This window comes from Cyanistes caeruleus, chromosome 13, assembly GCF_971803275.1.
Source record: "Cyanistes caeruleus chromosome 13, bCyaCae1.hap1.1, whole genome shotgun sequence".
Taxonomy (NCBI): Eukaryota; Metazoa; Chordata; class Aves; order Passeriformes; family Paridae; genus Cyanistes; species Cyanistes caeruleus.
Window position 1 is genome coordinate 20157876 of NC_141713.1, and position 27796 is coordinate 20185671.

Below are 27796 nucleotides of genomic sequence, written 5' to 3' on the forward strand. Positions count from 1 at the left end.
GCACCCGGCGCTCCGGCAGGTGGCACTGGCCGCCTCCCCCCACCCCCCCGAGCCCCGCCGCCGCGCTCAGTCCGCCGCCGCCGATGCTGCTGAGCGGAGCGGCCGGCTCGGAGCGCGGCGGCTGCAGCGGCGGGGCGGGGGCCGGCGGGGCCCCGCAGTGCGTGGGCACCATGGCCCGCTGGCTCCGCGAACACCTGGGCTTCCGCAGCGCCCGGCCCGCGCCACCCGCGCCGCCCAAGCCCGACTACCGCGCCGGGCCGCCGCCTCAGCCGCCCCTGCCGCCCGGGGGCGCGGCCGAGCCGCTGGCCACCGCCCAGCCCGACATCGTGGCGGCCTACCGGCTGCAGAAGGAGCGCGACTTCGAGGACCCCTACAACGGCCCGCCGCCCGCCGCCGCCCCCGACGGGCCCCGCTACGTCTCGCCCAAGCACCGGCTCATCAAGGTGGATGCGGTGGAAAAGGTGCCCGCCAGCCCCCCGCCGCCGCCGCCGCCGCTGCCGCTCCCCCCCAGCTCGCCCCAAGCCGGCCCCGAACCGCCCGACGAGCCGCCGCAGGAGGTGAGTGACCGGACAAGGGGCCCCGGTGCTCTCCCCGCGGTATCCAGTCGGTTGCGGTGCCCCGAGTGACCGCGCCAGACCCTCAGCCCTTGCCGTGAGGAGCGGGACCAGGACCCCACGGACAGGTGGCCCAAGCGCCTCGGTCACGGAGAGATGCTCTCGGTGGTCCTGCCAGACTGTTGGCATCCACAAAAAGGAGCAGGGTTAGGATCCTCGAGCACCGAGGAGGGGGCACGGCCAGGCTCCGCGAGCCTCCCGTGTCGCGTTCCCCCTGTGCCCCGGCAGCACCGACACACCGGGCGCACATCAGCAGGAACGGGGGCGGCCCCGGCTTCTCCCCCGGCTCCCACGGGAGGCAGGTATGATCCCCAGCGGGAAGCGCGCTCGCAGAGGAGCACAGCACCATCTGCCGTGCTCTGCGGCGCTGGGGCCGGTGACCCTGGGCCTCCCACCGCTTCGTGCCTGGCAGATCTCCCTCTGCCCGCTTGTCCGGGCTGCCCGTGCCAGCGGCGGCGGCCGGACCCCCAGAGATGCCGTGCTGCTGCTTTGTCAGGGAGCCTCAGAGCCTCTTTGTCTGCCGCCCCCCCGCCGGCTTCACCAGGGTCGAGAGCAGAGCCTGGAGCTGCCGGTGCTGGCAGGGAGGCGAGAAACATCCCCGGTACGAGGCAGGAGCTGGGCAGAAGCTCCCCCGGGGAGGACGGGCTCTGAGTGGCACAGAGACCTGGTGGAGGATAAGCCCAACCGGGGCTGCGGCTGTTGGTGCCGGGCCTCCCTCTTGCAGGAGAGGCTGATGCGGGGACTGCGCAAATAAAGGCAGGAGGGGGTAATTAGTGCCCGCTAGCGCTGCCGCCTGCAAGACGGGGCTTGTCAGGCGAACTCGACGGGATTGCAGATCTGGCTGGCGGAGGAAATCGTGGATACAGTCATTGATGCCATCCGTGGTTCTGGCACTGCCGGGCGGCACAGTGAAATGAGCACCGGGAAGAATCTGCTAGAGAATGTTTTAAACAGATAGAAAAACTTGTTGCTGGTGGATCTTGGGAAGTTGTCTCTGACTAATTGCTTTTGGGAAATTTCTGGAGTGGCCCAGCAGAGCTCCCCTTTTGAGTTGGGTTAACTGGCTGCTGCAGGCAGCAGAGCGGGATGAGGAGGGTGGCACTGGTAGTAGGGACCAGAAGTGCCACCGTGTGCTGTGGTTTGCTGAGGCAGTCTGGATGGTTTTTCCTCTGGAACATGTGTTGCAGGATCAGAGCAAGAGCATGTGGACTCCGGCCATGATGTGCAAAGGGCTGAGCCGGAGCTGTGGGAAGCGGGGACTGCTGACAGGTACAGCAGGCTTTGTTTGGGGATCCAAAGGCTGGGGAGAATCAGAAAAGTTTGGAGAAAAGTCAGAAGCTAGGATTCATGGGGAAACTGTGCTAACAGCACTAGGCTGAAGAAGACCATTCCTTTTTCCAAGATAGGTGGTGATTAGATTACTGATAGTCTTCTGCATGCCACTGTAGGGAGGAGGCTTCTAATTCTTTAGGACTCTGGTATGTGATGAACACAGAGCTCCAGAGCCTGGGTGAAACAGGAGTAAAAGTGGAAGTATTTGATAGTGCTTGCAGCTGTCCATTAATAGTTTCCCTGGAGAAGCCAGGGACCATCCACCATGTGGAGCAACTGTGTTGGGCTGAAAAGTCCTTTGCATCTACTGGGCTGAACAGGGTGAGGGTTCCCCAACTGCTCCAACATTATGGTGGCTCTTCCCGGAGGTGGTACAGGAGGATGGTGCTGGGGGGCTACTTCCGCTTGTAACCCTTGCTCTTGGTGATGTCAAGCTGTCCTGGAACAGGGAAGGGATACTGAAGCTGGGCGGGAGCCTCTGCTGAGATGGTGATTGTGCAGGGGTCTCAGTGCTCACAGACTTAGGAAGAGGCTGTGGGCGCTGTTCCCTACATGCTGCAGGGACTGAGACTGCAGACCCCTTGGGTTGTGGTGATGCTGGAGATTAAAGGAGAAGTACAATTCTGTGTATAGACAAAGCTGCTGGAGCAGAGAGGGTTTTTGTTAATGACTGATGGGGAAAATCACTCTAATAAAATGTGCAGCCCTTGCAAGTGAGGACGATTAGGATGGAGAGAAGTAGTAAGAGCAGACACTGGTTCCTGATTGTGTGGTTTGGCTGAGACCGTGTGGTTTGTTGTAGTGGAGGGATGACTATGTTCCCTAGGCACCCTGTGCTTGCTGTAACTGTCATGCCTGCTCTGGAGAATGGAATGAGCAGGAACATCTTGGCACAGGAATCCTTCCTGCCTGGGCTGCACATTGCTTTGCTGCTGTAGCACAAGCCGTCATATCTTTATGCCTTTCATGGGATCTGCAGCATCCTGTGAGGATGCATTAGAGTGATCTCTGCAGTGGCTTGTGTTGCTTCCCAAACTGCTGGAAATGGTGTGGACAGCACAGGTCCTCCTCAGTCTGCCTGGTCTGCCAGGCCTTTCCCCACAGCAGTGGACGATGGACTGGGCCTGTGCAGTTCACCCGAGCCAAGAGGATCCTCTGGAGATGTCTTCCCTGCTGTGTTTGGATTAGGCACAAGAAGCAATGCCACAGGGATGCAGTGGGGAGGGATGCGATGAGGGACCTTCTGCTGCCTGCACCTAGGGCGTGCTTGAGGATGGACTTGGGGATCTGCCTGAGGACATCTTTGTCCTGTGCCCACCAGGACCAGTTGCTGCTCTTCTTGCTGGATGTGCAGGGTCAGTGCCTCAGGGTGTGGGAACAGCCTGTCAGGAAGCTCTTGGGTGTGTGTCTTTCCTGTGAGAGCCTCCTCAAACTGAGTCATCCTACGCGATGCTGATGCCGTGCTGTCCGTCCCGCATGCCCTCCTGCTGTGCCATGGGTGCAGCCCTCGGCTCCCTGCCTGACCCAGCCGTCCCCTGTGGGCCAGACCCTTCTTGTAAGGTCAATACTGTGTTTGCTTTTGGGTTTGGCTTCAGTGTCTGCCAAAAGTAAAGCTGCCAGATGTGTAAAACTGGAGGAATTTTGCACCTGACAGAGTTTGCCTGATTTAACCAATCTTCTGAGGAGACCCCAAATGCACTTCACCTCCAGGGTGGTGTAATAAAGAATTAGATGAATAAAAATTCGAAAGAAAAGGTTTAAATAAAGTATATGTGATTGTAAATGATGAAAATATGGAATGAGAAATCCTCCTCCAAGTCGAGGCAGGATTTCTCTTCCAAAGCAACAGATTGCAGCCAAGCACCCAGATAACAATCGCAAGCAGGCACATCAGCCCCGAAAGAATGGGCAGGACACGGGCCATCAAACGAACAAAAGAACGGGCCCGGACGAGATATCGCCGAGCCCGAGCATCTCCGCCCTGCCCACCTGTGCTGGAGAAATGGAGAAACTAGACAAAGGAAGAGGAGCCAGCCGAGATAGCCATCGGCTCCAGGATGGGTGCCACCGCTCCACCCTAATGGCCCGGACCAAAATGATATCAAAAAGACATCCTGGACCTCTTTACATATGAGGAGCCTCTGCCCAACGTCTATTGACTCTATTCTCCGGTGCCAGGAAATCTATTCTTCGAACAATCAAGAACCTCTTAGCAAAGGGTGCCTGCTTGGAATTTGGCCTCGGGACACAAACTTCCTATAAAAACCCAGGCCAAAGGACTCTCAGGCGTGGATTTGGGAGCACCTATACCTTGTGTATAGACCCTGTCCACCCAGCGCTGCGCTGCCTATTTTATTGTGGTTTTTTCTCTTTGTTCGAATTTATTATTGTTTGATAATAAATTTTCTCTTTTATATAACCCGAAATTGCCTTTGCATTTATAACAGATTGGTGCCGTGACTCGGATAGGAGAAATTGCAGGAGAATCTCGCTACCCAGGACGGGTACCCCCGCTGATTTTAGCGGCCTGGTGAGCCGAGAACCTCCGCAGCACATTCCTATATCCGAACCAAATTTAGGCTAAGGAAAAACCACAATAAAAAGGGAGAAAGGATCCAGAGAGCTCGGGAAGGCAAGGAGCCTTCGAGAAAGCCGCGGCTTGGTAGCTCGTAAAAAGTCATCTGTGCACGAAGACACCCTCGCAGGAAAATAGCTGTAAGTATTGTGAGGTTGAGCTGGTGATTGGGCGATTGTGTGAGACGTGATCTGATCACGAAGCGAGTGTGGACTTCAAGGTCGCGGTTCCATCCTCCCGCGAGGGAATTGGCCGGCCAAGAAGGAAGCGATTCGGTGTGAGAAAGTTCTCTCTTTACACGATTGTAAAAACCTGGGACGAAGGAGGTCCTGGGGGACCGATCACAGGAGGCTGAAAGGGGAAGAGGACGTCCTGTCGAGCTCGGGAATTAGTAAACCCTTTCAGTCAACGGGCCTAGGCAAAGGTCCAAGAGAGAATCGAAGTGCTGAATACAAGAGACTCCAGTACAGCTAACTGCGAGGTGAGTATTAGCAAAGACTTTGATTCATCTGGTAAAGGTGGAACGAACACAACGCAAGAAAGGTAAGATATTTTTCAATATGGGACAAAGAAAAAGTAAGATGCAGAAAAAGGGTAATGAAAAGGGTCCCTCTGAGAGAGAGAAGGGATCACTAGACATCCCACCGGAAAGTCCCTTAGGATGGATGTTAAAATATTAGAAAAATTGCCCTGAGAGAAAAAAAGAAATCTAAGGCAAAAATGATCTGGTATTGTGCCGAGGTCTGGGGAGGGCAAGAACTGAGAAACCACCTCACTTAGCCTGTGGTGGGCACATTTGAAAGGTGGACGTGTAACAAGTATATTTGCGAAGTATAGAGCAGAGAAAAAGTAAGCTACAAAGAAAGAGCACAGGGAAAAATCCCTCCAATCCGGAGGAGAGATCACCAGACATCCCGCTGGAAAGTCCCTTGAAGTAAATGTTAAAACACTGGGAAGATTGTCCCCTGAGGAAAGGGAAATCGAAAGAAAAATTAATACATTATTGTATAGAAGTTTGGGGAAGACAGGAGTTGAGAAGTCACCTTACTTAGCCAGTGTTAGGCACATCTGAAAAAATAGACCTGTAATAAGTTGTTCTCCTATGTGGAGAACAAGGACCCCTCGGACCCCGAGGAGAGAGAATATGCTAAGCTCTGGTTAAACGCCAGAGTAGAGCTGTTCCCAATGAAACAAAAAGAAAAACGTGAGTCAAAAACTGAATCTTGGGAACCCCTTGACCACTTACCTCCCCCGTACCATGGACTGGCTGGGCCGTCGTCCCCAGATCAAGTGGTGCCTTCAGCACCTTCGGGCCCCCGAGACCAACCCACTGAGATGCATGTGTCTCAAGCGGGAGACTCGGTGCTGGCAGCGATGCCGGCAGCCCTTCCCCTTTCCCCGCCTGCAAACACCGTAACCACAGGAGTCTCTTCAGAAGTTTCTCCGGCACAAGGCTGGGGACAGCTCTATCCGTCCTTGCCGGTCCGGCCGCCACAGCCGGGACCCTCACACTTAACTGAAGGGGTCCCTACCGGTAACCGGGTGGCAGGGGAGTTCCCACAATCAACAAAAGGGAAAACCCCCACAAACCTCAGTTCCCCTCCTGCAAGTAGAACTCGTTTGAAAGCAAAAATGATGGGCAAGGAGGGGGGAGAGAATAGTGAGAATGAGCACCGGTTGTTCCCTCTCAGGGAAGTACCGACAGCCCCGGGAGTGATTGGATTTGTGAATGTTCCCCTTAACCCCGGGGATGTGCGAGCCTTTAAAAAGGAGATGGGGCGATTGTTAAACGATCCTTTGGTGTGGCTGAAAAGCTGGATAACTTTTTAGGAAGTAGTATTTACACATACGATGATCTTATGGCCATCCTGAGATCGCCTGTTTAATCAAGAGGAAAGAGAAATGATTAAACAAGCCGGTATCAGAGACTGGGACCGACGCAGTCCACAGGGGACACCAGGTGACCAGAAATGGCCTAGCGTGAGCCCGAGCTGGAATGCCCAGGGAGGAGGGCAGGCAGAGCATGGTGGATTTAAGAAACATGATTGTTCAGGGAATAAGAGAGGCAGTTCCCCGAGGTCAAAACATTAGTAAAGTGTTCGGGGAATGCCAAGGGAGAGAGAAATCGCCCACGGAATGAGTAGAGAGGTTACGGCGAAGTTTTCAGATCTACTCTGGAACTGACCCGAACTCTCCCGTGGGGGAGGTCTTACTAAAAACACAATTTGTTGCCAAATCCTGAGAAGACATTAAGAAGAAATTAGAAAATATTGACAAGTAACAAGATAAAAGCCTCCAAGAGCTTCTGAGGGAAGCTCAAAAAGTATATATGAGAAGGGAGGATGAAAAACAGAGACTGTAAGCTAAAGTTTTGGTAGCTGCGGTCAAAGAAGTCCAAAAGCAAGAACAAACACAAGGTAAGTTTAAAACACTACCTAGAAAACAGAAAAGCACTCACAAGGCAGCCCCTACCCCACAGAGAGAGCTCCCCAAATGTTACTACTGTAAGAAAGTAAGACACATTCAGCAGGATTGCAGGCAAAGAAAAAAAAAAAAAAAAAAAAAAAAAAAAATGAAAAGATTTTTCAAGAAGATTAGGGCTGTCAGAGGCTCTTTAATTTGGGGACAAGAACATCCAAGGAGCCCTTGATAAAATTAAAAGTGAGTCCCCAATGGCAGGAAGTAAGCTTTTTAGTGGACACTGGAACAGAGAGAGGTACTCTGCAGAAATTGCCAGAGGGGTGTGTGACAAGCAAGGAAAAAGTTTTTGTAATTAGAATCAAGGGGGATCCTTTCAAAGTATCTGTAATAGAGATGTAGGAATAGAATCGGAAAATAAAATTTGTTTAAGAAATTTATTGCTTGTAGAAAAAGCAGATTATAATTTATTAAGAAGAGACATGATTGTTGCATTAAGAATTAATATCGTTGTTAAAAACTCTGAATTAGTAGTAAAATATTCAAACTGACTCCCAAAGACGAAGAAGAAATTAACCCTAGAGTGTGGCACTCAAAAGGAGAAATAGGGAAATTAGATATCAAGCCTATTAAAATAGAAAACGAGGACCCTGAAGACCCTATAAGGATCAAACAATATCCCATCCCGATGGGAGGGAGAAGGGGATTAAAACAAGTAATTGACGACCTCCTTAAAGGGGGTACCCTGGAACCCTGTATGTCTCAGCATAACACCCCCATCCTGGCTGTAAGAAAAACAGATAGCAGTTTACGATTAGTTCAGGACCTCAGAGCTGTAAATGTTAGAACCCGAACCAGATTCCCGGTGGTGGCCAGTCCTTACACTTTACTGAACAGGCTCTCACCTAAAGATGTATGGTATAGTGTAATCGATTTAAAAGATGCTTTTGAACTTGCCCTGTAGATGAAAAGAGTAGAAATTTCTTCGCCTTTCAGTGGGAGGACCCGGACACAAACCGAAAGCAACAGCTGAGATGGACCGTCCTCCCACAGGGGTTTGTAGAATCCCCAAATCTGTTCGGACAGGCTCTGGAACAACTACTCACCCAATTCATTCCAGAGGAGGGGACAAAATTGTTACAATATGTAGATGACTTGTTAATTGCCGGAACGACGGAAGAAAAGGTGAAGAAAAGCACGATTTCCTTACTGAATTTCTTGAGACAGAAGGGGTTAAAAGTATCTAAATCCAAATTGCAATTCACAGAGCCCGAAGTAAAATACCTTGGTCATTGGATATCTCAAGGGAAAAAGAAATTAGACCCTGAGAGAGTAGCAGGGATTCTTGCACTCCCTGCCCCAAAAACAAAAAAGACAGATAAGACAATTTTTGGGGCTCCTGGGATATTGCAAACAATGAATTGAAGGATTTAGTGAAAAAGTAAAATTTCTGTATGAAAGGTTAAACACTGATAAGTTGAAATAGACTGAGCAAAATGAATTTAATTTTCAGAAATTAAAGGATGCACTCATAACTGCCCCCGTACTAACTTTACCGGATACCAATAAGAATTTCAATTATTCGTAGATGTGAATAGACAAGCAGCACAAAGAGTTCTGACCCAAGAGTGGGCAGAAAAAAGAAGCCCATAAGGTTTCTCTCAAAATTTTTAGACCCGGTTAGTTGGGGTTGGCCTACTTGTTTGCAAGCAATTGTGACAGTGGATTTATTAGTAAGAAAAAAGAAAAAAAAAAAAAAAAAAAAAAAAAAGAAAAAAAAAAAAAAAAAAGGGTAACTTTCGGAGCTCCCTTGATAGTCTACATGATGTAAGAAATATCTTACAACAAAAAGCGGAAAAGTGGTTGACTGATTTGAGGCTTCTGAAATATAAAGCCATCTTAATCAGCTCGCCTGGTTTAGAATTAAGAACCACTACTGTGCAGAATCCTGCGCAGTTCCTGTTTGGAGAACCAACAGAGAAACTATTACACAATTGCATTGGAACTGTGGAATTGCAAACTAAAGTTAGACCAGATTTAGAAAATCAGGAGTTAGAAAGAAGAGAAAAGTAATTTATAGATGGATCCTCAAAAGTTGTTGAGAGAAAAAGAAAGTCAGGATATGCTATAGTGAATGGCATATCAAGAAGCATTGTGAAATCAGGCCCCCTGAAAGCAAGCTGGTCTGCACAAGCTTGCGAGCTCTATGCTCTCCTGAGAGCCCTCCAGGGGTTAAAAGGAAAGAGGGGGATCATCTATACAAATTCGCGGTATGCTTTTAAAGTAGTACATACTTTTAAGAAAATTTGAGAAAAAGAAGTCTGATAAATACGAAAAGAAAAGAGTTAATCCATAGGGAAATCATTCGACAAATTCTACAGGCTGTCAGAGAACCAAAAGAAATATCAGTTGTCCATGTAAAAGGACACCAAACAGGATGGCAGTTCCACACCCGAGGTAACAACCTGGCAGACAAAAAGGCAAAACGAGCGGCTTTGTTAACCAATCTGCAGAAAAGAAGACTGATTCCCCAAAGCACAACACTGAGATTTGCCATACACCAAATGCAGCCTGGGGATAAAGTCCTGATCAAAGCTTAGAAAGAGCTCCCCCTCAACCCTCACTAGGAAGGACCGTTTCTCGTCCTCCTGACCACAGACACAGCTGTCCGGACTGCAGAAAGGAGCTGGACACACTCACCTCGAGTGAAAAAAGTAATGGATTACAACTCCTCCGAGAAGAAAGTCACCACACCTCCGAGAGAGCTGAAAATCAAACGCCGGCGTCATCACAAATGACAAGTGACGACCAGATAAGTTGTATTAATCCTGATTGTAATTGTTTTCCATTTATCCACTTCGAGTGTGCTTATTGTAAACAGATTTGGGTAGCCCACTGTTTAAGAGGGTACAAACCTAAAGGATTGTGCACAAAGTGTCTAGAGAAAGAACAGGAGGAGACTAGCCGTTTCTTAACACTTGCCACCCGGGCGGGGTCCTTGGAACTAAACTCTCCTGAGTGGTTCCTATTGTTCCAAAAGGGGTTAAGAGGCCAGTTAGATTCCAAAGCCAAGGCTTTAGAAATCGAGGGCCGAAAAACAATTAAAGTTTAAAGTACTGTGTAGGACAGACCCAACTAAATCGTCTCGGTGAGCTACTTTCAAAAAAAAAAAAAAAAAAAAAAAAAAAAAAAGGCACGCCTTAAGGACTACCAGGGCCCCTGAAGACAGTCCCTGCTGCCGAGAAGATGATAATCCCTGCCGTATGTTCCTATACGGGCGAAGGGCAAGGCAGAGGGATGCAATGGTGGGGAATCCTGATAGTCCTGAACCTAGCCGTGTGCTTAGCCGAGGGAATGAGTCCCAAGGTACCTCCAGGGGGAGAGTCCCCTAGAGAAGTGTGAGCAGTGTCAGATTGCCACAGAAACCGGACGAAAGATTGACTGTCCTCCAGAACTGCAAAAGGGGATGTGTTTTTCCAACAGCACTCAGTATAAGATCTGTAAATTAAAGGGGGAGGTCTGATGTTACCGCTCAGAGGCAAGTTTTAAAGACGGGCAGTTTCAAACTCCTGAAAGACAAAAGATCAAAACTACCCACTTCAGGTACAAGAGAGAAGTGGGAGGGATTCCTCCGATTTCAATTTATAGTCAATGTAATAAGACCATCTAGATCAGAAGGAAAAGACAATCCACCTTTGTAGCATATTTCAAAATCAATCCTATGTTACAATAAAGCGAACTTGAAAACGTGTACTATAAGTGAAAAAATGTATTAAGAAGATAGAAATTTAAAACATGAAACAAAAGCTTCCTTCAATAATGAACCAATAATTTTAGATTTGTTAAAAAGTGAAGTTAACCGGGTATGTTTACAATTTGACCAAGTATTCTGTTTCTCCAGAGATGAAGACGAGTTAAATCCTAAAAGCAAAATATCAGACTGAGAGAAAAGTGAATGTGGTTAATCTCACACTCATCCCTCTGTAAGATTGAATAAAATAATACGAATTTTTAATGTAGTCAAATTATTAAGTGGGGGACTGTAATAAAGAATTAGATGAATAAAAATTCGAAAGAAAAGGTTTAAATAAAGTATATGTGATTGTAAATGATGAAAATATGGAATGAGAAATCCTCCTCCAAGTCGAGGCAGGATTTCTCTTCCAAAGCAACAGATTGCAGCCAAGCACCCAGATAACAATCGCAAGCAGGCACATCAGCCCCGAAAGAATGGGCAGGACACGGGCCATCAAACGAACAAAAGAACGGGCCCGGACGAGATATCGCCGAGCCCGAGCATCTCCGCCCTGCCCACCTGTGCTGGAGAAATGGAGAAACTAGACAAAGGAAGAGGAGCCAGCCGAGATAGCCATCGGCTCCAGGATGGGTGCCACCGCTCCACCCTAATGGCCCGGACCAAAATGATATCAAAAAGACATCCTGGACCTCTTTACATATGAGGAGCCTCTGCCCAACGTCTATTGACTCTATTCTCCGGTGCCAGGAAATCTATTCTTCGAACAATCAAGAACCTCTTAGCAAAGGGTGCCTGCTTGGAATTTGGCCTCGGGACACAAACTTCCTATAAAAACCCAGGCCAAAGGACTCTCAGGCGTGGATTTGGGAGCACCTATACCTTGTGTATAGACCCTGTCCACCCAGCGCTGCGCTGCCTATTTTATTGTGGTTTTTTCTCTTTGTTCGAATTTATTATTGTTTGATAATAAATTTTCTCTTTTATATAACCCGAAATTGCCTTTGCATTTATAACAGTGGGAAACTAATTTTTTAGGTGGAGGATCTCCCCAGGAATCCTCTGCAAACCTCTGTGTAGAGTAGAACATCTTGTTGTAGCAGAAGGTGGTAGCAGGTAGAATGTTTCTGGGCAAGATGGCACAAAGAATCCCAGCTCTGCCCCGGGAGTTTGGTGTCTGAACTATGAGTGCTCTCGAAGAGCTGTGATCAGTCACCTTCACTGGTGGGCAGTGTAAAAGCTGTTTGACTGGGAGAACCCGGTGATGATTTGGTTCTTTACAGTAATTTTGTTTGGATTTTCTTTCTTTACCCTTATTGTTGGAATGTAGAATAGAGCGAGACCAGCCCCAGTGTTGCAGCAGGGATCTGGGTGTGCATTGCTGTGGCAGATAAATGTGTGGAAAAACACTCGTGCTCAAGCAGGATATGTGTCCAGATGCCAGTAGTGCTTGGCTGTTACCTAAAGGACTGGTCTGGACTAAGAGCTGCCCTGGGATGGTGGCTTTGCATGCCAGGCTTTTGCTTTGCACCCAAATTATTTCAAGTCTAGCAAAGCCTGTGCTATGTGTAAGCAGGCGAAGCCTCCACAGCCGTGTGGTGGGATTGGCGGGCAACGAGCAGCTCCCTCAGCAACATGGAACTTGAGCAAAGCATGGAAATGCCTGACCTTTGACCAAAGTGGGGGCGCTTAGAGCACCCCTGGGAGCTGCCCTGCTGGTGGCTGAGGCTCCCTCCCACTCTTGGGAGTAGTCGTTTGCCCTGTGGCTGCTGCTGAGAGCCCTGCATGGCTCATAAAGTCCAGCACTCAGATTAGGAAATATCAGAGATGCAGTTTCCTGGGCAACCATAACACAGCCCCAGGTGCAAGGGCTTTAGGATGTGCCCAGTAATTGCATGATCCCTGCTGTTTGCCCCATTCCTGCCACTGGCTGGAGCCTCCAGCCTCTCAGTCTTGGGGCTTGAGGTACCATTCTCATGGGCTTGCTTGGGCATCCCAAGGTTGTGATGCTCCTGGAGGCAGTAATTTCCTTCCCACCTTTTCTGTGGCTCTCTGCTGTGATATCTGACCATTTAAAAAACAAATGGATTTATGTTCTCATTACCTTACAGCTGGGAGACCTTGCTCCTATGAAGTGGCATCCTTGAGCTAGTGGAGAAGCAAACTCCCCCCAAACCCAAGGAGCTTGCCTCTAATCAGAGGCATTTGCTCTGGGTCCAAGCTGAACCCAGCAAACCACATCCTCTGCCAACAGAGTCCATCTAATCTCTGGTGAATGCCTTTGCAAACTTCTGCAGGCAAAATACCCAGTTTTAGGGGTCTTGACAGAGACCTGTTAGGATTCTCCACCATCTTCTGGTTTCTAGACCTGAAAGCATCTGTGTGGGAGCCACTCTGTGAGCCTGCTGGAGCTTATGTGTTCCTCCCTGGGAAGCCAGACTAAACATAAGGAAATACATTTGGAAATAAGGTTGGGCTTGATGATCTTGGAGGTCTTTTCCAACCTTAATGATTCTATGACAGTGACCACTGCATGCGGGGAAGCCTCTTGGCCCTGTCTGAAGCTGCTGTGTGTGTATGATGCAGAGGGAGGGTCCAGGACTGGCACCAGCAGCAAGATGGGTCTGTGCCTGTCTAGAAAATATGGTTCCTGGCAGGTTTGAACATGATCTGGTTGGGCTTGGGGCCTGAGGAACAGACTACAAAGCCCAGGAGGGTCAGCAAACTGCATCTCACAGCCCCCCAGCATGCTTGGAGCCATGAGAGCTCTGCTAAGAGTTAGCATTGGACATGATGCTGCCCATTCACCCACCTTGGCTGTTGAGCTGAAGCATTTGTGTGTGTAGGGACGCTGCTGGCATGCCCATGTCTCCATTGTCTTGAGCACATATGTGAAGATGCTGTTACTGTCACAGGGCTGTGCTTTGCAGATGTTGAGGTGCAGCAAGAGCCTCTGCAGCTTTCGAGGCATGGGAGAGGCCGTGGGATCTCCTGGCTATTGGGAGCGGCTCCACGGAGATCTCACAGGCAGCAGGTGAGAAGCAGGTCCTGGCTGACCAAGCAGCTGTAAAAGTCACCAGCGACTTGCATTTCCCCTGGGGAATTTCTCCCTGGTGGCAAGCAAAGGGCTGCAGGCCCCTGGGCTCAGCACTGCTCTTTCGTGTCCCCAGTGCCTGATGGGGCCTGAGTGATGCCACATCACCCCTTTGATGACAGAGGTGAGAGCAGATTGCCTGTCTCCCACTGCAGAGCTGGGGCTGGCTGCTCCTGCAGCTCTGTCCTGGCTTGCTGTCCTCTGCCTGGGGTGAAGCCAGTACTCTGACACCATCTGTCCTCTGCCACCTTGCTGAGGCGAGAGCATCTGCAGCTCCCATGTCTGAACCCTGTTCTACACCTGTGGGGTAGCTGGGATGTGGTCTAAGGATGATCAGCTACTTGCCCATGCCCCGGCACGGAGGGACCAGGCTTGGAGAGCTGACCCAGTTCCCCCATGCATTGGCAGCCCATGGAGCTGGGACATTTAGGGAGGAGGTGGTGAGCCAGGCCTGGAGAGCCGTGTGCCTCATGTAGCTCACAGGAATGCCAAGTCTTGGGACTGCATGGAGGTGTTTAGAGTTCAGTTCCTGTTCCTTTTTCCTGCTGGGTCTTCTGTCACAGGCTATTGTTGGGCATTTTGCACAGGAAGGAGGGAGAAATCTTTTGTTTTAAGCTGATTATTGGAGGTCCAGAGGAATGTGTGAGTAGCTGTGGTCTCTGTGGCTGGTGAGGAGCCACAGCTGTGGGGCAGCACTGTGGTGAGGATGGAGCCTGGCATCAGGTGGTATTCGGCAGCTGCTACACCATGCCTGGGACATTGGTCCTTGCTGTGGGACATCAGCATAGCCCATTTTGTGGTAGCAAATCCCCCCAAGCCAGGGGTTTGCATCCTGGTAGGTGACCAAACCCTGCTGAAGTGCTTGGGTGCACTTAGTTGCGGCTGGAAACACTGACTGGTCCCACTTCAGAAGCGGGCTTTGGGGCTGCAGGTGGGATGTACAGCTCCAGGCTTCTTGGGGACTGCAGTGGCACATGATGGGGTGCTCTGACTGGGAAGCTGCTGAGATGCTGGAGCAGGCACGTGGCTCCAGGGCTGGAGGGGACTGAGCTCTGGGACATGCCCCATATCCTATTGCAGGATCCTCTCCTTTTGAGTGCAAATCTCAGGAATTTAATACTGACCCTGTGACATGAGAAGCTCCTGCTTCTGCTTCCTGGAGGAAGGCTCTATCTTGTCTTAACTTAGGATGTGTCTGGGGATGCTGTGGAGGCATGGGAAGGAGTGTAGAGGAAGCCATAGGCTATTCTTAGCCCTTTTGTTAGAAAAGCTCTTGAAATAAGTGCACAGGAGCCCTGGAAAATAACCAGTGAGTTCCTAGTTGTGCCAGTGCCAGCTGATACCCCTGTTTTGGGGTCTGTGCCCCTTCTCCACCTTGGGAAAGGAAATGTGGCTGTGTGCAGGACAGCATCTGTGTTCCATAGAGGGGTAGGGCACTGCTGGCAGCCCTGCACCGTGGTGGGGACCTGGCCAGGGCATGCATGTAGGTGCTAGCACTTGGGGCCTGGTGAGGGAGGGGCGGAGCTGCCTTCTGCTCTGCTTGGCTCTATCTCAGCTTTCGGGACAAAGGCTGGAGCATTTCCACGGCTGAGTGCCTGTGCCTGGAAAGCTGTCAGCTGCTTGCAGGGCTCTGCAGGGCTGCCATGATGTCGGTTTGAGTTCTTGGTGGACGCTCTGGCTGCTGATGGAGGAGCTCATGGTGAGCTGTGCCTTCCATCTCCAAAAACAAGCAGCAAGTGCCTTAACCCTTTTCCTATTTTTCCCCCTTCCAGCTGGCTGTCCTGGAGGACTATGCAGACCCCTTTGATGCGGCACAGGTGGCAGGCAGCCAGGCAGGGCTGGAGAAGGTGATGGAGAATGACGGATATATGGAGCCATATGAAGCCCAGAAGATGATGGCTGGTAAGGTGGAAGGCATCACACAAAGGCCACTCCTCACACCTCTGGTTCCTGGGTTTGGTGGCCACTGTACTCTGCTCCTTGCAGCCTGTGTTACCATCGGCTCTCCCACATAAGGCAAAGCTGGGTGATGGTTGTGATGGGGGACAGCCATTTTGCAGGCAAATTTTCCCAGCTTTATCCCTGTGCACTGGGTTTGCAAGAGCATGCAAGGACTGTCTGAGCACTACAGGCACATGTCTCCCCATGATGCTTTCCCCCAGGACCCCAATTGCCAGGCTGAGCCAGGAGAGACCCTACATTCCATGCATCTGGCTTAAAGCTAAGATGGATGTAGGAGCTATTTAATTCAGTTAGGACTGGGCCAGAGCATGCTGTGTCTGCTGCACCAGCGTGGTCCCCAGTGGGCCTGTCTAAGGCTGGAAAGCTGGAAGGCTGAGAGCATGTGCTCCTGAAGGCAGTGCTCAGGGTCACCATGCTGGCTCTGGCTCTGCTTTGCAGCTCTGTGGTGTTCCTGGAGCAAGTGGTTTCTGGAAAGCTCATGTGGCTTTTTGAAGTAGACCATTATATTTCTTGGAAAAACTGGCAAGCAGTGGAGAGGCTGCTTGTGCCTGTGGGAGAGAGTTTGTTTTGCTTGAGGGAAGGGCATTTTATTAAACCAGCCTCACTGGGTGTGCAGGGGAGAGACCCAGCCTCACTGCTTGCAGGAAATCAGCCTCAGGGTACTCTGTCCCCATGGACCCCATTTTGCCAGGCTGCCCAGGAGTGGGGGTATGGTACTGTGGGGATCTTGGTGCTGCCAAGCAGCTCTCCTGCTTCTGGCAGCTGCTCGCTGTCTCCTCTTCTGCTGATGCTCTCTAGCCTGCTTTACCCACAGGTGGCATTGAGCCCTGTCATCTAGCACAGTTTTGGGGACCATGGCTGTGTTGGGCAGAAGGCTCATAGTCTTTTCCCTGTTCTCTGGGTAGAGATCCGCCAGAAGGGCTTACGGGAGGCTCCTGCCCGGCCGCTTCACCTCTATGACACTCCTTATGAGCCTGTGCTGGACATGGACAGTGACTGCCCAGCTTGCCCCAGGCCCAGGGAGTCCCGGCTGCCCGAGGATGATGAGCGGCCACCGGAGGAATATGACCAGCCCTGGGAATGGAAGAAGGAGAGGATCTCCAAAGCCTTTGCAGGTGAGTCACGGGAACAGCCATAAAGCAAACAACATGTTTTGTGAAGCTGGATCTTTGGGGTTCCTTCATCTTCTGGGGATCAGTAATGTTGGTCTCTGCATTTCCATAGCTCAGGGAGTGCTTGTGTTCTTGCAGCAGCTGTTTCTCTGAGCAGGGAGCCAGGCTGGACAGAGTGATGGATAGAGCTGCCCTGCTAACCTCTACAACACCTATCTCCCATTGTCTCTTCCGTGCTCTGACCAATCTGAGCCTCTGGTGCAAAGTAACACCCTCAACCTTGTGTTGCAGGGGTAGGTTCAACCCTGGGCTCAAGCAGATTCCTCCTTCCTCAGGGCAGGAGGATACCCAAGGAGCCTTTGTTCAGGTTGCATCCAGCCCCCCTGACCTATTTATCCATGCTGTGGGATCAATTGTGTTTGTGTTTGGTAATGAGGAAGTCCATGCTGTGCATTAGCACTGGCTCCTTGCCGGTGCTGGCTAATTGCTGTGCTCTTATCTAGGATGCATTTTAATTGCAGCATTGTGTGTCTGCTGCAGCTGGTGCTGAGGGTGCTCAGGCTGGTGGCACTATGTGGAGATGATGTCAGAGAGAGATGTGGAAATTTGGGGTTGGGGAGCGGTTCACCTTTTGGGTTTGGGCACTGCAAACTGGAGATATGTGTGCTAGGCTCAGTGCCACAGTGCCTCCTTGTGCTCGGGGCTCCCAAGTCCCACAGCTGCCTGTGCTGAGGATTCATCGGCGTGTCAGGCTCCATCATGGAACACCATGCTCTGCTGGGCTGGGTTTGTGCTGAGGTGTCTGTGCTCTGGATGAGCCACCTTGCTTGATTTCCCTGGGTGGAGGTGGTGTGTTCACAGGTCTGGCTCACATATAGATGCATGTGGGTGCTTCCCAGGGCGTTTCAGGCCTGTTCCGAGTCCCAGGGGAGTCAGGTCGCTGTTCCCTGGGCCATGCTTGGACCTGCTGCCTGTTTTTTTCTGAAGCCAGAGCAGATTCTGCTGTTTCTTGGGTATTTTTTCTCTCCAGTGATGCCAAAATGTCTCTGCTGGCCCATTACCCCGTCTGAGGGTGTCCATGGGACCCCTGCTGATGGGTAGCTGCTACTGGCACAGGGCTGCAACCCATGGTACCTGGCAGGGGAATGTGGACCCTGTGGGTCACTGGGAAGTACCTAGGGCATGACAGATGCACAGGCAGGACAGATGGCAATGAGATGCTCGGCCAAGACCCCCGGACAGACAGCTTTGTGGAACGGGGTGATTGCAGGCTCCCCCAAACCCCAGAGAGGGCTGGCTGGAAAAACTGATGGATGAGCAGGGTGTCTCCATTGGGAATGTGCCCCACCTCAGGCCTGTCCCTGCTCGGTACTGTGGAGGGGATGAGATGGCCAAGCTGGTGTAGGGCTGCTGGGAATAGAGTCCTCAGGTCTCTCCCCCAACAACTGCTCTCCTTCTCTGTGGGCCTCTAGTGTTGCTGATGGTTTTCTCTAAACCCCTTCTGTTCTCTCTCCTTCTGTCTCTTTCCCACACCCTCCCCACCCCCCATCCAGTTGAAATCAAGGTCATTAAAGACCTGCCATGGCCCCCGCCGGTGGGACAGCTGGACAGCAGTGAAAGCCCCCTGGACAGGGAGGCTGGTGCCCCCATCCCTCCGCAGCACAGCCACGAAGACGCCAATGGTGGGTCTTGCATGACAGCGGCGTGTCCGGGGGGGGGGGCTGCAGCCGGTGCTTGCTGTTACTCTAGACCGCTGTGGTGCCTTGGGGCTTGCCCCGGGCAGTGCCAGAAACCCTCCTCCTCCTTCTCCTCCTCCTCCGCCCTCCCCCAGCTCCTCCTGGCCCCTTCAGTTGTCATGTGCTGGACACGAGGTGTTTGTCCTGCTGCACCTTCTTGCTGCAAAGGGACACTAGCTCTTCCTGCCTCTGCCCCGAGCAGCAGAGCAGCTCTGGGGGCTTATTCCATGGCATGGCAGAGTCATTACTGTCTCTTTTGTTCTCTCCTCTTTGCCTCCAAATTCCCGACATTTAAATGGCTGCTTTTAAGGTCTTCTCAGCAACTGCACTGAGTATTTAGCTAATGTTTTCTCCAGACTTCTAATGCCCAGGTCCCTTACAGGTGTGTTAGCAGCTAATTCAGTGCTGAAATTTGGGCTGTTTTTTCTCCTCTTTATCATTTAGCACAGCTTTGTTTCCTCTGCTGTTTTATTACCTTGCTGCTTAGTGTCAGGAGGTCCCTGTGGATTCTCCGCTTTTTGCTATCCTGAGCAGCCAAATCTCCCAGGTACACTTTGTCATCTCAGGTTTGCCTTGTTGTGAAGCCTTTTTTGTGTGTGCTGAGCAGAGAGTTCCTGGGTAAATCCCCTTTGGATGTTGCTGGCAGTCTCATTTATGAAAGCCAAATATTGCTGCTTCTCTTTTAACCCGTTATTAATATTTTAAGGACCTTGCTCTTATGCTGTGGTGAATTAGGATTTTGCCAAGAACATTAGGTGGTAGAGGCGTTGTGGAAAGCCATGACTGGACTGTTAGCAGTGGGGAACTGAGATGTGAGGTATGCCTTTTCCTGTGTAGCAGCGTGCCATGCTGCCTGTGTGTCACTAACGCTGTCAGGGCGGGCACAGTGACTTACCAGGTGCAGATGTCTGATTTCCTTATCTGAAGTTACCCAGATCCCTGCAGAGCTTCATAAGATAAAGCTAGTGTGGCCTTTGCTGTCTCCTGGGTGGGCTTGAGCACACGCTGCAGGTGATGGCTTATTTTGGTGCTGATGGTGGAGGCACTCGAGAGCAAAGTGTCTGCTCTGCCAGGGCTTTGTTGGGTATTTCCGAAATCTGTAGGGATGCTGCAGGCTGAGATCAGTCCTCAAGAAGAAAGGTCTTGGCAGGCAGGAACTTTCTGATCCTCTTCCTGCAACGAGTGCAGGTGTCAAGAAAAATTAATCTCTTTGTTATGCAGCCTCTTCTTTCCCCCCATCATTTATTATCCCCACAATTGCTCTGACATGATGAACACATCAGTTTGTCATTTTTCCTGGTTTTACCAGCACAGTTTTTTTCCCTTTGACTTGCCTTGCTTTCTTGTTGTTAAGTTTATGAGTTTTGTGTCATTTTCTATTTCCCTTCTCTGGGGGTGACTCGAATGTCTTGAAGGATGTCTTCTTCCTGCTAAGGGCTTGTTCTTAATATCCTGTTTAATCATGCACATGCCTTTGTCTCCTTCTGACAGGTGCAATGTATTTCTTTTGAGCCCGTAACGCAATGACTTTGTGCCGCCAGCAAACACTTGGGCTGTTTGATTGTCTGGCTTTTTAACGGTTGCCCCAATTTTTTAAGGTGATGAGTTGAAATTGAAGCCTGTGTGTGATGTACAAGGGTGAGCATGGTTGGTGAAAAGCCAGAGTACTGCAGAAGCAGGGCTTATCAAACCATAATGCCAGGCACCTCCTCCTTGAGCTGTGCTCATGGTGATTTACACCATACTAAGCTGCAGAGGATTTTGGCTGGATTTGCTTTTGGCTGCCCTCCCCTTCTTGCAGTGCTGGTGGGGCTGGAATCCTGCTCACCTGCATAGGGCCTGGACAACGTGTCACTCAAACAGCTGCCTTAGAGGATGCCCTGCTAGAGAGGAAAGCATCCCTCTGGCTATTTTTTGCCTCCCCCTCCAGCAGCCAGGAAGCATGGAGAGTTCTCCTATCTAGGACATTCTAGTAGTCCTAGGGCATTTCTGGGCTCAGCCACCAGAAATGGGGTGACTGTGCTGCCACAGTGTCAGCCCCACACTGTGACAGCTCTGCCTGATCGATAAGTAATTTGTGCAAGGGGGTTGGTGGTACAGGGAGCAGTAATGAACTCTTGGGAGGAAGGAGAAATGATATTGTTAATGTTGAAATCATCCTGTGTAGAAATAACAGGCAGTGGGAGGCCAGGTCCCTGGGGCACGGCTCGGTCAATCCCTCACACTCATGGCCATGGCTGGGCTGGTGACAGGCAGGTGGCAGCCTCAGGAGGGTACCTGCAGTCAAAATATCTCCTTCCCACCTTGGGGAATTGTTGTTTCACCCCATGTTTATTTGTGCCAATAGAGATGTGTCCATCGCTTCCAAACTGACTGCTTCCTTTAGCTCCATCTATCCCCTCTTCTTTTTTTTAAATTTAATTTTTTCCTGTTAGAAGAAAGGGAAACCTCTTCTTGCTGCATCTCACTTAACTCTGTGCCACAGCCACTGAATCTATTTTTGTATTAGCAAAACCTCCTGAGCTTTTGAAACATCCCTGGAAATGTCTTCCATGGGCACAGTAATTGGCTCCAGGCCTGGCAAGGTGGGGACCCAGCCTGGGTGCTGCAGTGAGCAGCAGCCCAAGAGTTGCCCTGCCCTTGCTTAGACCAGGAGGATGGGGCAGTGTGAGGTGACCCAGTGTGAAGTAAGTGGCTCTGGCTCTTCCTGCCAGAGAAGGTTAGGATCCCAGCATGTGATGCGTGTCTGTCTTGCAGGTCCATCGGAGGGGCTGGGGTACGGCCGCACCTCGCCCTGCAGGGAGGAGAAGGCCAGGGCTGTCCTCAGGCATGGCTCCAGCAGCCTCAAGAGCACAAAGACGCTGACCGCTGAGCCTGGCCCCTTTGTCGGGGAGAGGATTGACCCTGCCCTGCCCCTGGAGAGCCAGTGGTGAGTCCTGCCTGCCTGGAGTGCCTTCCCAACCCTTCCAGCTGCACTGGGGAACCCTGTGGCCATACCATGAGGAGCCCTGGGGCAGACTTGCTTCTTCCTTTCTTCCTTGGCTCCACATTTCAGCCTGTTTGTCCCTGCCCCTTGTCTCCCAACCGTCGTGGTGCTACCCCCTTCCCTCTCCCTGAATGCGGTTGCAGTCCCTGGGGAGGTGCCCCTGGGGAGGTGCTGAGGGTGCTGGCACTGCTGCTGCCTCAGGGCAGAGCCCTTCCTGTGGTGTCTGCTCTGTGGCCAGCAAAGCCAATCCCTCTCCCCCTCCAGCTGGTACCACGGGGCCATCAGCCGCACGGATGCGGAGACGCTGCTGAGGCTGTGCAAGGAGGCCAGTTACCTGGTGCGCAACAGCGAGACCAGCAAGAACGACTTCTCCCTCTCCTTGAAGTGAGTGAGGGCTGGGGGATGGTGGACCCACAGCAGAGGTGAACAGGTGCCCCAAGTGATTTGTGCCCATGCTAACTGGCTAATGAGATGACCACGAGTGGGCAGAAATGGCTGCAGTATGAAGAAGTCCACACTTCCCTGTGGTGTGGCACAGGTTTTTGATTTGGTGTCTGGCAAAAACATCTCTCAGGAAGATCTGGAGGCTCACTGCTCTTCCTTGGCAGTGCTAATAATCTCTCAGACGGATCAAATTATGTGCCTCACTTCTCAGTCAAATATGTCTGGTTCCAGCTTCCAGCTCTGTTTTCTTGTTCCCCATTTTTTTTTTTGTAGCTTAGTTTCATTGGAAAAGAAAGTTTGTACAAGGTCATTGTTGTTGGAAATGTGGGGACCCATCCTTGCCTCCCCAGCCCACAGATCCATTGCTCAGCTGTAGAAACGGCTTTACCCTGCTCTGGTTTGCCAGCAGAGAAACCCTGTCCCCACAAGACAACTTGATTTCTGCTTGGTTTTTTTTTTGGGAATCTTTACATACTCTCCAAGTTTTCCAGATTCTCTGAAAACCAAAGTCAGGTGAAGCATCTCTGCATGTGTCCCGGGGAACTGCCCACAGCTCCTCATCCAGCTCTTTCCTGGCTTTTGGGGCAGCATGAATCCACAAAATCAAAGCTGTTACTGTCTGAAGATGATGATGGATGAGCAAATACCTCCTTGCTCCTCTGTTGGACTGCTATATTAGCTCTATTCCTGCCAGACGGGAAACAAACATTCACTGAGCACTTCAGCCATCTCTGCCCAAAAACAGGCCCTGTAACCCTACGCTTTTCTCAGCACACCTTGAGTTTCCCCAGTGGTCTCTCTACCTGCATTGCTCCCTAGGGGTTTCAGCCTCTCTGTTTCCCAGTGGCACAATTGTGAATTAGATTGCTTTGTCTCTCTCCACATTTTTTTCACTCTTTTTGCCTTCAACACCAAACCAGGGCAGGAGCTCCATTGAAAATACACTTTCTTCTTTCTTCATTTAGAGCTTTCAGGTGAGCCAACACACTCTTCTAGAAGAGCTCCCTCCTTTCCTTTTTTTGTTGGTTTTTTTTCTGTCAGAATTTTTACCGATGTTTTAATTTGCTGTGTTTTTCCCTTGCTCTGGCTTGTGAGCCATTTTGGAGCAACAGCTTCTTCTGTTTGGTGAGCTGGATTTGAAGCTGCAAGAGGTCTCACCTTCAACTTGTGAGTGGCATTAGCCAGCACATATGTAGGAGAGCCTGGGAGGTAGCATTCCATCAACAAAGGTGGCTTTCCATCACCTCTCCACAAGCCAGTCACCTGTTTCTTAGTGGCTATTCCCTTGTGTCTTGCCATCATCCTTAGTCTTAAGGCAAAATCCTCCTCTCAGACAGCATGTATGGCTAGGCCATGGTGTGCAGCAATATCCCACCTTCCCCAGCCCATCAAGGAATTGCTTGGGCATTGCCTGTCCTTGCAGAGTTTGTGGAGAACCCACTGCCCCAGGAGCAGGATTTTTATTCCATTGCCTTTCTCTGTAGAGCCTGTTCAAAGAAAATCTCCTGGGATGCTTTTAATATAGCTGTAAGCTGGCTGTCTGCAGCTCTCTCTATTACTTTTTTTAACTTTTTTTTTTTTTTTTTTTTTTTTTCCTTGAGGAAGGAGGCGCAGCCAAGGAGATGGTCTGAAAAGTGTTCCAATGCTGACCTAAAGTTCTTTGGTGTTGCTTTAAAGGAAAATATGCACAAGAGAGAGCAGCCAGGAGCAGGTCAGGTAGCTGGAAGGATTTAACACCGCCATGACAGTCTTGGCTGGTCCAGGCTAGGCAGCCTCACGCTGCCTGTCATGGACAGGGTCATGTCATTGCCTCAGATGCTTGGAGAGAGTCCCTCCTGGCTTGTGCCTCCACCAGAGTGGCTGAGGCCACACTGCAAAGCTTTGTGTCCTTCCTTGTGCCTGCAAAGGTGCTCAGCAGGAGCAGCACCTTCCCCTTGTCCTGGCTGCTGGTGTTTGCAGCCTGTTCCCTCAGTCATCTCTCCAGGGGTACGATCTCATCACATCCCTGAGCTTGTGACAAAGATCTGTGGATCAATTTGGGAAAAACACAACCAGTATCATCTCTCCATGGTTCGGTGTGGCAGCACTGCAGTTCCCTGCCACAGGGACACAAGACGCAGCCAAGCTATTGCTTTTCCTCAGCCCATATTGGGGGGCTGTGGCTGTCTCCCAGGACAGCTGGCTCCTTGCTTCTGTCTCTAAATGGATTGCAAACCCATTCTGCTAATGCAGCTGGGCTGTCCATTATGGCCCGTCTCCAGCCGGGGGGATGGGGCTAGGCTGTGCAGCACTAGAAGCAGCTCAGCATCACTGATGAGGTCCTGTCTGCTTTTAAGTCATCAATATTTTGCCGTAATGTGCAATCCAGACACTGCAGACAGGCTGTGGCTCTCCTTGGAGACGCAAATTAATAGCAACAGGGCCATTAGTCCGTCACTTGGAATCAGCATTTGTGGCAGGATTTGCCTGTGTGGCTTGGTGCCCATGCTGTGCTGGGAAATGGTCTTGATACACTGAGCGGGTTTTATGGAGCCTGCAGTGGTGGCATGGGGAGAGGGGGAAGGAGAAAATCCTTTGGCTGTGGGCCAAAGGAGAAAAACCTGGTTTGCCACAGTGAGGCTGGAGATCTGGGAGCTGAGGGGCTCCTGTGAGGGCCAGAGCAGTTGCAAAAGGGGCTTTGTAACATGCAAGGAGCAAAATCCACTACCCCTCCGTGACCCTACAGCAAGTGCCCCTGCTGTTCTTACCCAGGTGATGTCTTCCCTACTCACACACACCCAGATGGGCCCTACACAGCCCAGCATGGCCTTGCTCCCCAAGGGGACACAGTGCAGCATCACGGGACGTGTCCCTCTTTTGCTCTGTGGGCTTTGTTGGAGTCAGCCAGGAGCAGGATGGTGCAGGCAGGGCTGTGGCTGCAGACAGGGGCCAGCTATGTCCCCCTCAGCTGCGGGGGAAGGCTGCCTGTGTCAGGGGGTCAGGCGATGAGGGGAGGCTTAGGCCAACTGTACCCCCTAACCCTGCCTTGATCTGTCCTTGCAGGAGCAGCCAGGGCTTCATGCACATGAAACTGTCCCGGACACAGGAGAACAAGTACGTGCTGGGTCAACACAGCCCGCCCTTTGACAGCGTGCCGGAGATCATCCATCACTACGCCAGCCGCAAGCTGCCCATCAAGGGGGCTGAGCACATGTCCTTGCTTTACCCGGTGGCTATCCGTACCCTATAGTAATCACCCTCACGAGCCAGGCTCAAGGCTGGGTGCACCCAAAACTGGCCCATCCACAGGGCTGAGCGCCGCCGTGCCGAGGATGGGCTCCAGACCGTCAGCTCGCTGGGCACAGCCAGTGCTGTTGGGGATTGCTGCAGCCAGGCCCCTCGTCCTGCTCTCCCGGGGCTCCCTTGCACTGGTTTGTGTGCTGGCATGGCACTGGAAGGAGCCCCTGTGCAAGGAGCTGGGTGGGGCACGCCAGCTGTCCACACCTCCACACCTGCCTCCTTGGCAGAGCTTGGGATGCCAGGACTGGAGCTGGGACCTTGGAGAGTACAGGGAGGGGGGAAGTGTGTGTGAGGACGGGGATGAATCACCCGGTAGCAGGCCTGAGGTACCTCCATGAGGGTGCCTAGCTCTGCCCATGAGAGACAAAACAGCTGTGCCTGCAGGTAAGGAGGCTGGCAGGGGTTAGCAGGACCTGCCTGCAGCCAGCAAAAGGCATGCAGGGTGCGAGGCAGGCTGCCCTCACTGCACCGGTGCTCAGTACTCACTGCCATCCTTTGCCAAACGTAAATAGTGACTGGCCTTGGCCATGTGTCCACTGCCTAATAAAGCGGTGCATGGTTGTCTCCTGCTTCATGGGACTGTGTGCCCACATCCCACCACAAGAGGGGGATCAGTGCAGCAAAACAGTGGAAAGGGAAATTTTGTTATACAAAAGCTTTAAGGGAATTGATTTTCCCTGTGCTGTTGCATAGACCAAGATTGGCATGCCTGTCGAGCCAGTGCACTCCTCTGAGACACAGGTCGTGTCCTTGCCATGTTGTTGAGACCCTTTGTGGGCAGTGATGAGCTGATTTTGGACTTGCCTGTTACTCCCTGTAGAAGAGTACTCTTTGGGATCTTTTGCCTTCTTGTTTTCCTTCACCTCTCTGAATCTTACACAAAGTCCCTGAATTTCACAGAGCTCCTGATCTCCTCTGAGAATTTACAGGCTCTGGTCCTGTTGTTTGTCTTCCTGACACTTGTCTTTGGGCCAGCTTGCTCCTTTTTTTGGCTGAATGTCTCTCTGGTGCTCTGTATTGTTTCATACATACCTCGCCTTTTAACCTTGTTCCTGGTGTTGCTCCTACACTCGTGCACATACATTTCTTCTATCCATGCTTCACCCTAAGCTCCATCCTGCTGTTACTCCCCAGCAGCACATTGCCTTTCCCCTCTGCTTTCTTGGGGGGGGGGATGACAGCAGCAAATTCACTGCTGGACCAGCAAAGCCTTTTCTGTTAGTGCAGCAAAGCCCTCGGGCATTGGTGGGATGACTTAGCAGTGGCTTGATGAAGGCTTTGTGAAAAAGCATTATCTTCCCCTCTGCCTGCTGCCAGTCAGAAGCTGTCCCTGCTGGTTGCTGCGGGGGCACTGAGGTGATGGGTAGCACTGTGTGGACTGTGCGTGGGTGAGTTCTGCTGCCACTGCAGAACTGCACCCTGCTCTGCCATCTGGGCCTTTGTGGTTTTTCAGACTCGATCTTAGCTGAGAGATGGCTGTCCTGGCTGCCCTGCACAGTTTTGAGCTGCTGTGGGGGCCATGGGGCACGGTCAGTGTGGTCTGTGAATGCATCCCGTGATCCGGTGCCTGCAGAAGTGTGGTGGGTTGTTCCAGGATGCCTCAGGCTCTGCCGCTCCTTAAAAGGCAGCGGATTGAGCTGGTCGGTGTCTCCCTACAGCCCACTTGGCTGCTGGCAGCTCTGGCTGCCTCTCTCCATCCCAGAGAAGCATTTTGTCCAGTGGGGATGGAGGTGACTCCTGTGGGAGGGCTTTTTTTATCTCCCAGAGCCCGCAGGAAGGGCTGGAGATACAGAAATCTGCAGCGATGCTGCTGGGTGCCCTTTCTGCACTTAGAAGGTTTCAAGTGCCATGTAGGAGCCCTGATGTGCCCTGATGGCTCCAGTGAACAGCTGGTCATGGGGGATCTTCTGCCGCCTTGGAGGCTGAGGGTGGGAAAGAAGAGGCTTCTTGTGTCTGGGCAGCTCCCCACAGTGTGGGACTGTTTTCTTGAGGAGCTTTGGCAGAGGGTAAACTGCCTGGGAGCCAGTGCTGGCTTTGCAGCCTTCCGGTGAAATCCTGCTCAAGCAGCCTGGCTCCATCTCAGGAGCATCCCTACTGAGCACAGGGATGAGAGAAATGAGATCTGTGTGCATTGCACCAGCCCCCCAGAACCAGTCCTGGACCAGCAGGACTGCCCTGCAGCTGGGTTGTGTGTCCAAGTGCTTCAGCAAAGTGGCTCCTGATCATTGCTGTGGGAATTACATCCCTCCTGAGACCTTTCTTCTCCAGGCTGAAGAAGTGAAACTCCCTTGTTCTGCCCCTGACCATCCTCAGCAGGACTCTGACTCTCTTCCTCTCTTCATGTACTTGGAAACAGTATCCAGGTGTGGTCTCACCAATGCCAAATAAAGGGAAATAACCCCTTCCTTTGTCCTGACCACCAAAAATATGTGACTCCAGTTCTAGCATCCTCAGTGGTGGGAGGTGAACAGCTCTCCAGAAAATCTGAAC

The 27796-nt window shown here is 51.4% G+C and overlaps 1 protein-coding gene across 6 annotated transcripts; it reads left to right on the forward strand.

Annotated features, from left to right (window-relative positions):
• Positions 1–48: 48 nt before the first annotated feature.
• On the forward strand, positions 49–27732 carry SHF (Src homology 2 domain containing F). Of its 6 annotated transcripts, none has more exons than XM_086848580.1 (8): positions 58–557; positions 15560–15689; positions 16655–16864; positions 18415–18543; positions 21355–21526; positions 21848–21967; positions 23629–23738; positions 25070–27732. In XM_086848580.1, the coding sequence occupies exons 1-8, from the start codon at positions 84–86 to the stop codon at positions 25093–25095; spliced, it is 1371 nt and encodes a 456-aa protein (XP_086704706.1). In that variant the 5' UTR covers positions 58–83; the 3' UTR covers positions 25096–27732. The 6 variants fall into 6 exon arrangements, 4 of the variants coding, with proteins under 4 accessions (XP_086704708.1, XP_086704706.1, XP_086704707.1 ...); XR_015275666.1 differs by having other exon boundaries at positions 61–557; positions 23633–23738; XM_086848582.1 differs by lacking the exon at positions 18415–18543 and having other exon boundaries at positions 49–557.
• The last annotated feature ends 64 nt before the right edge of the window (positions 27733–27796 follow it).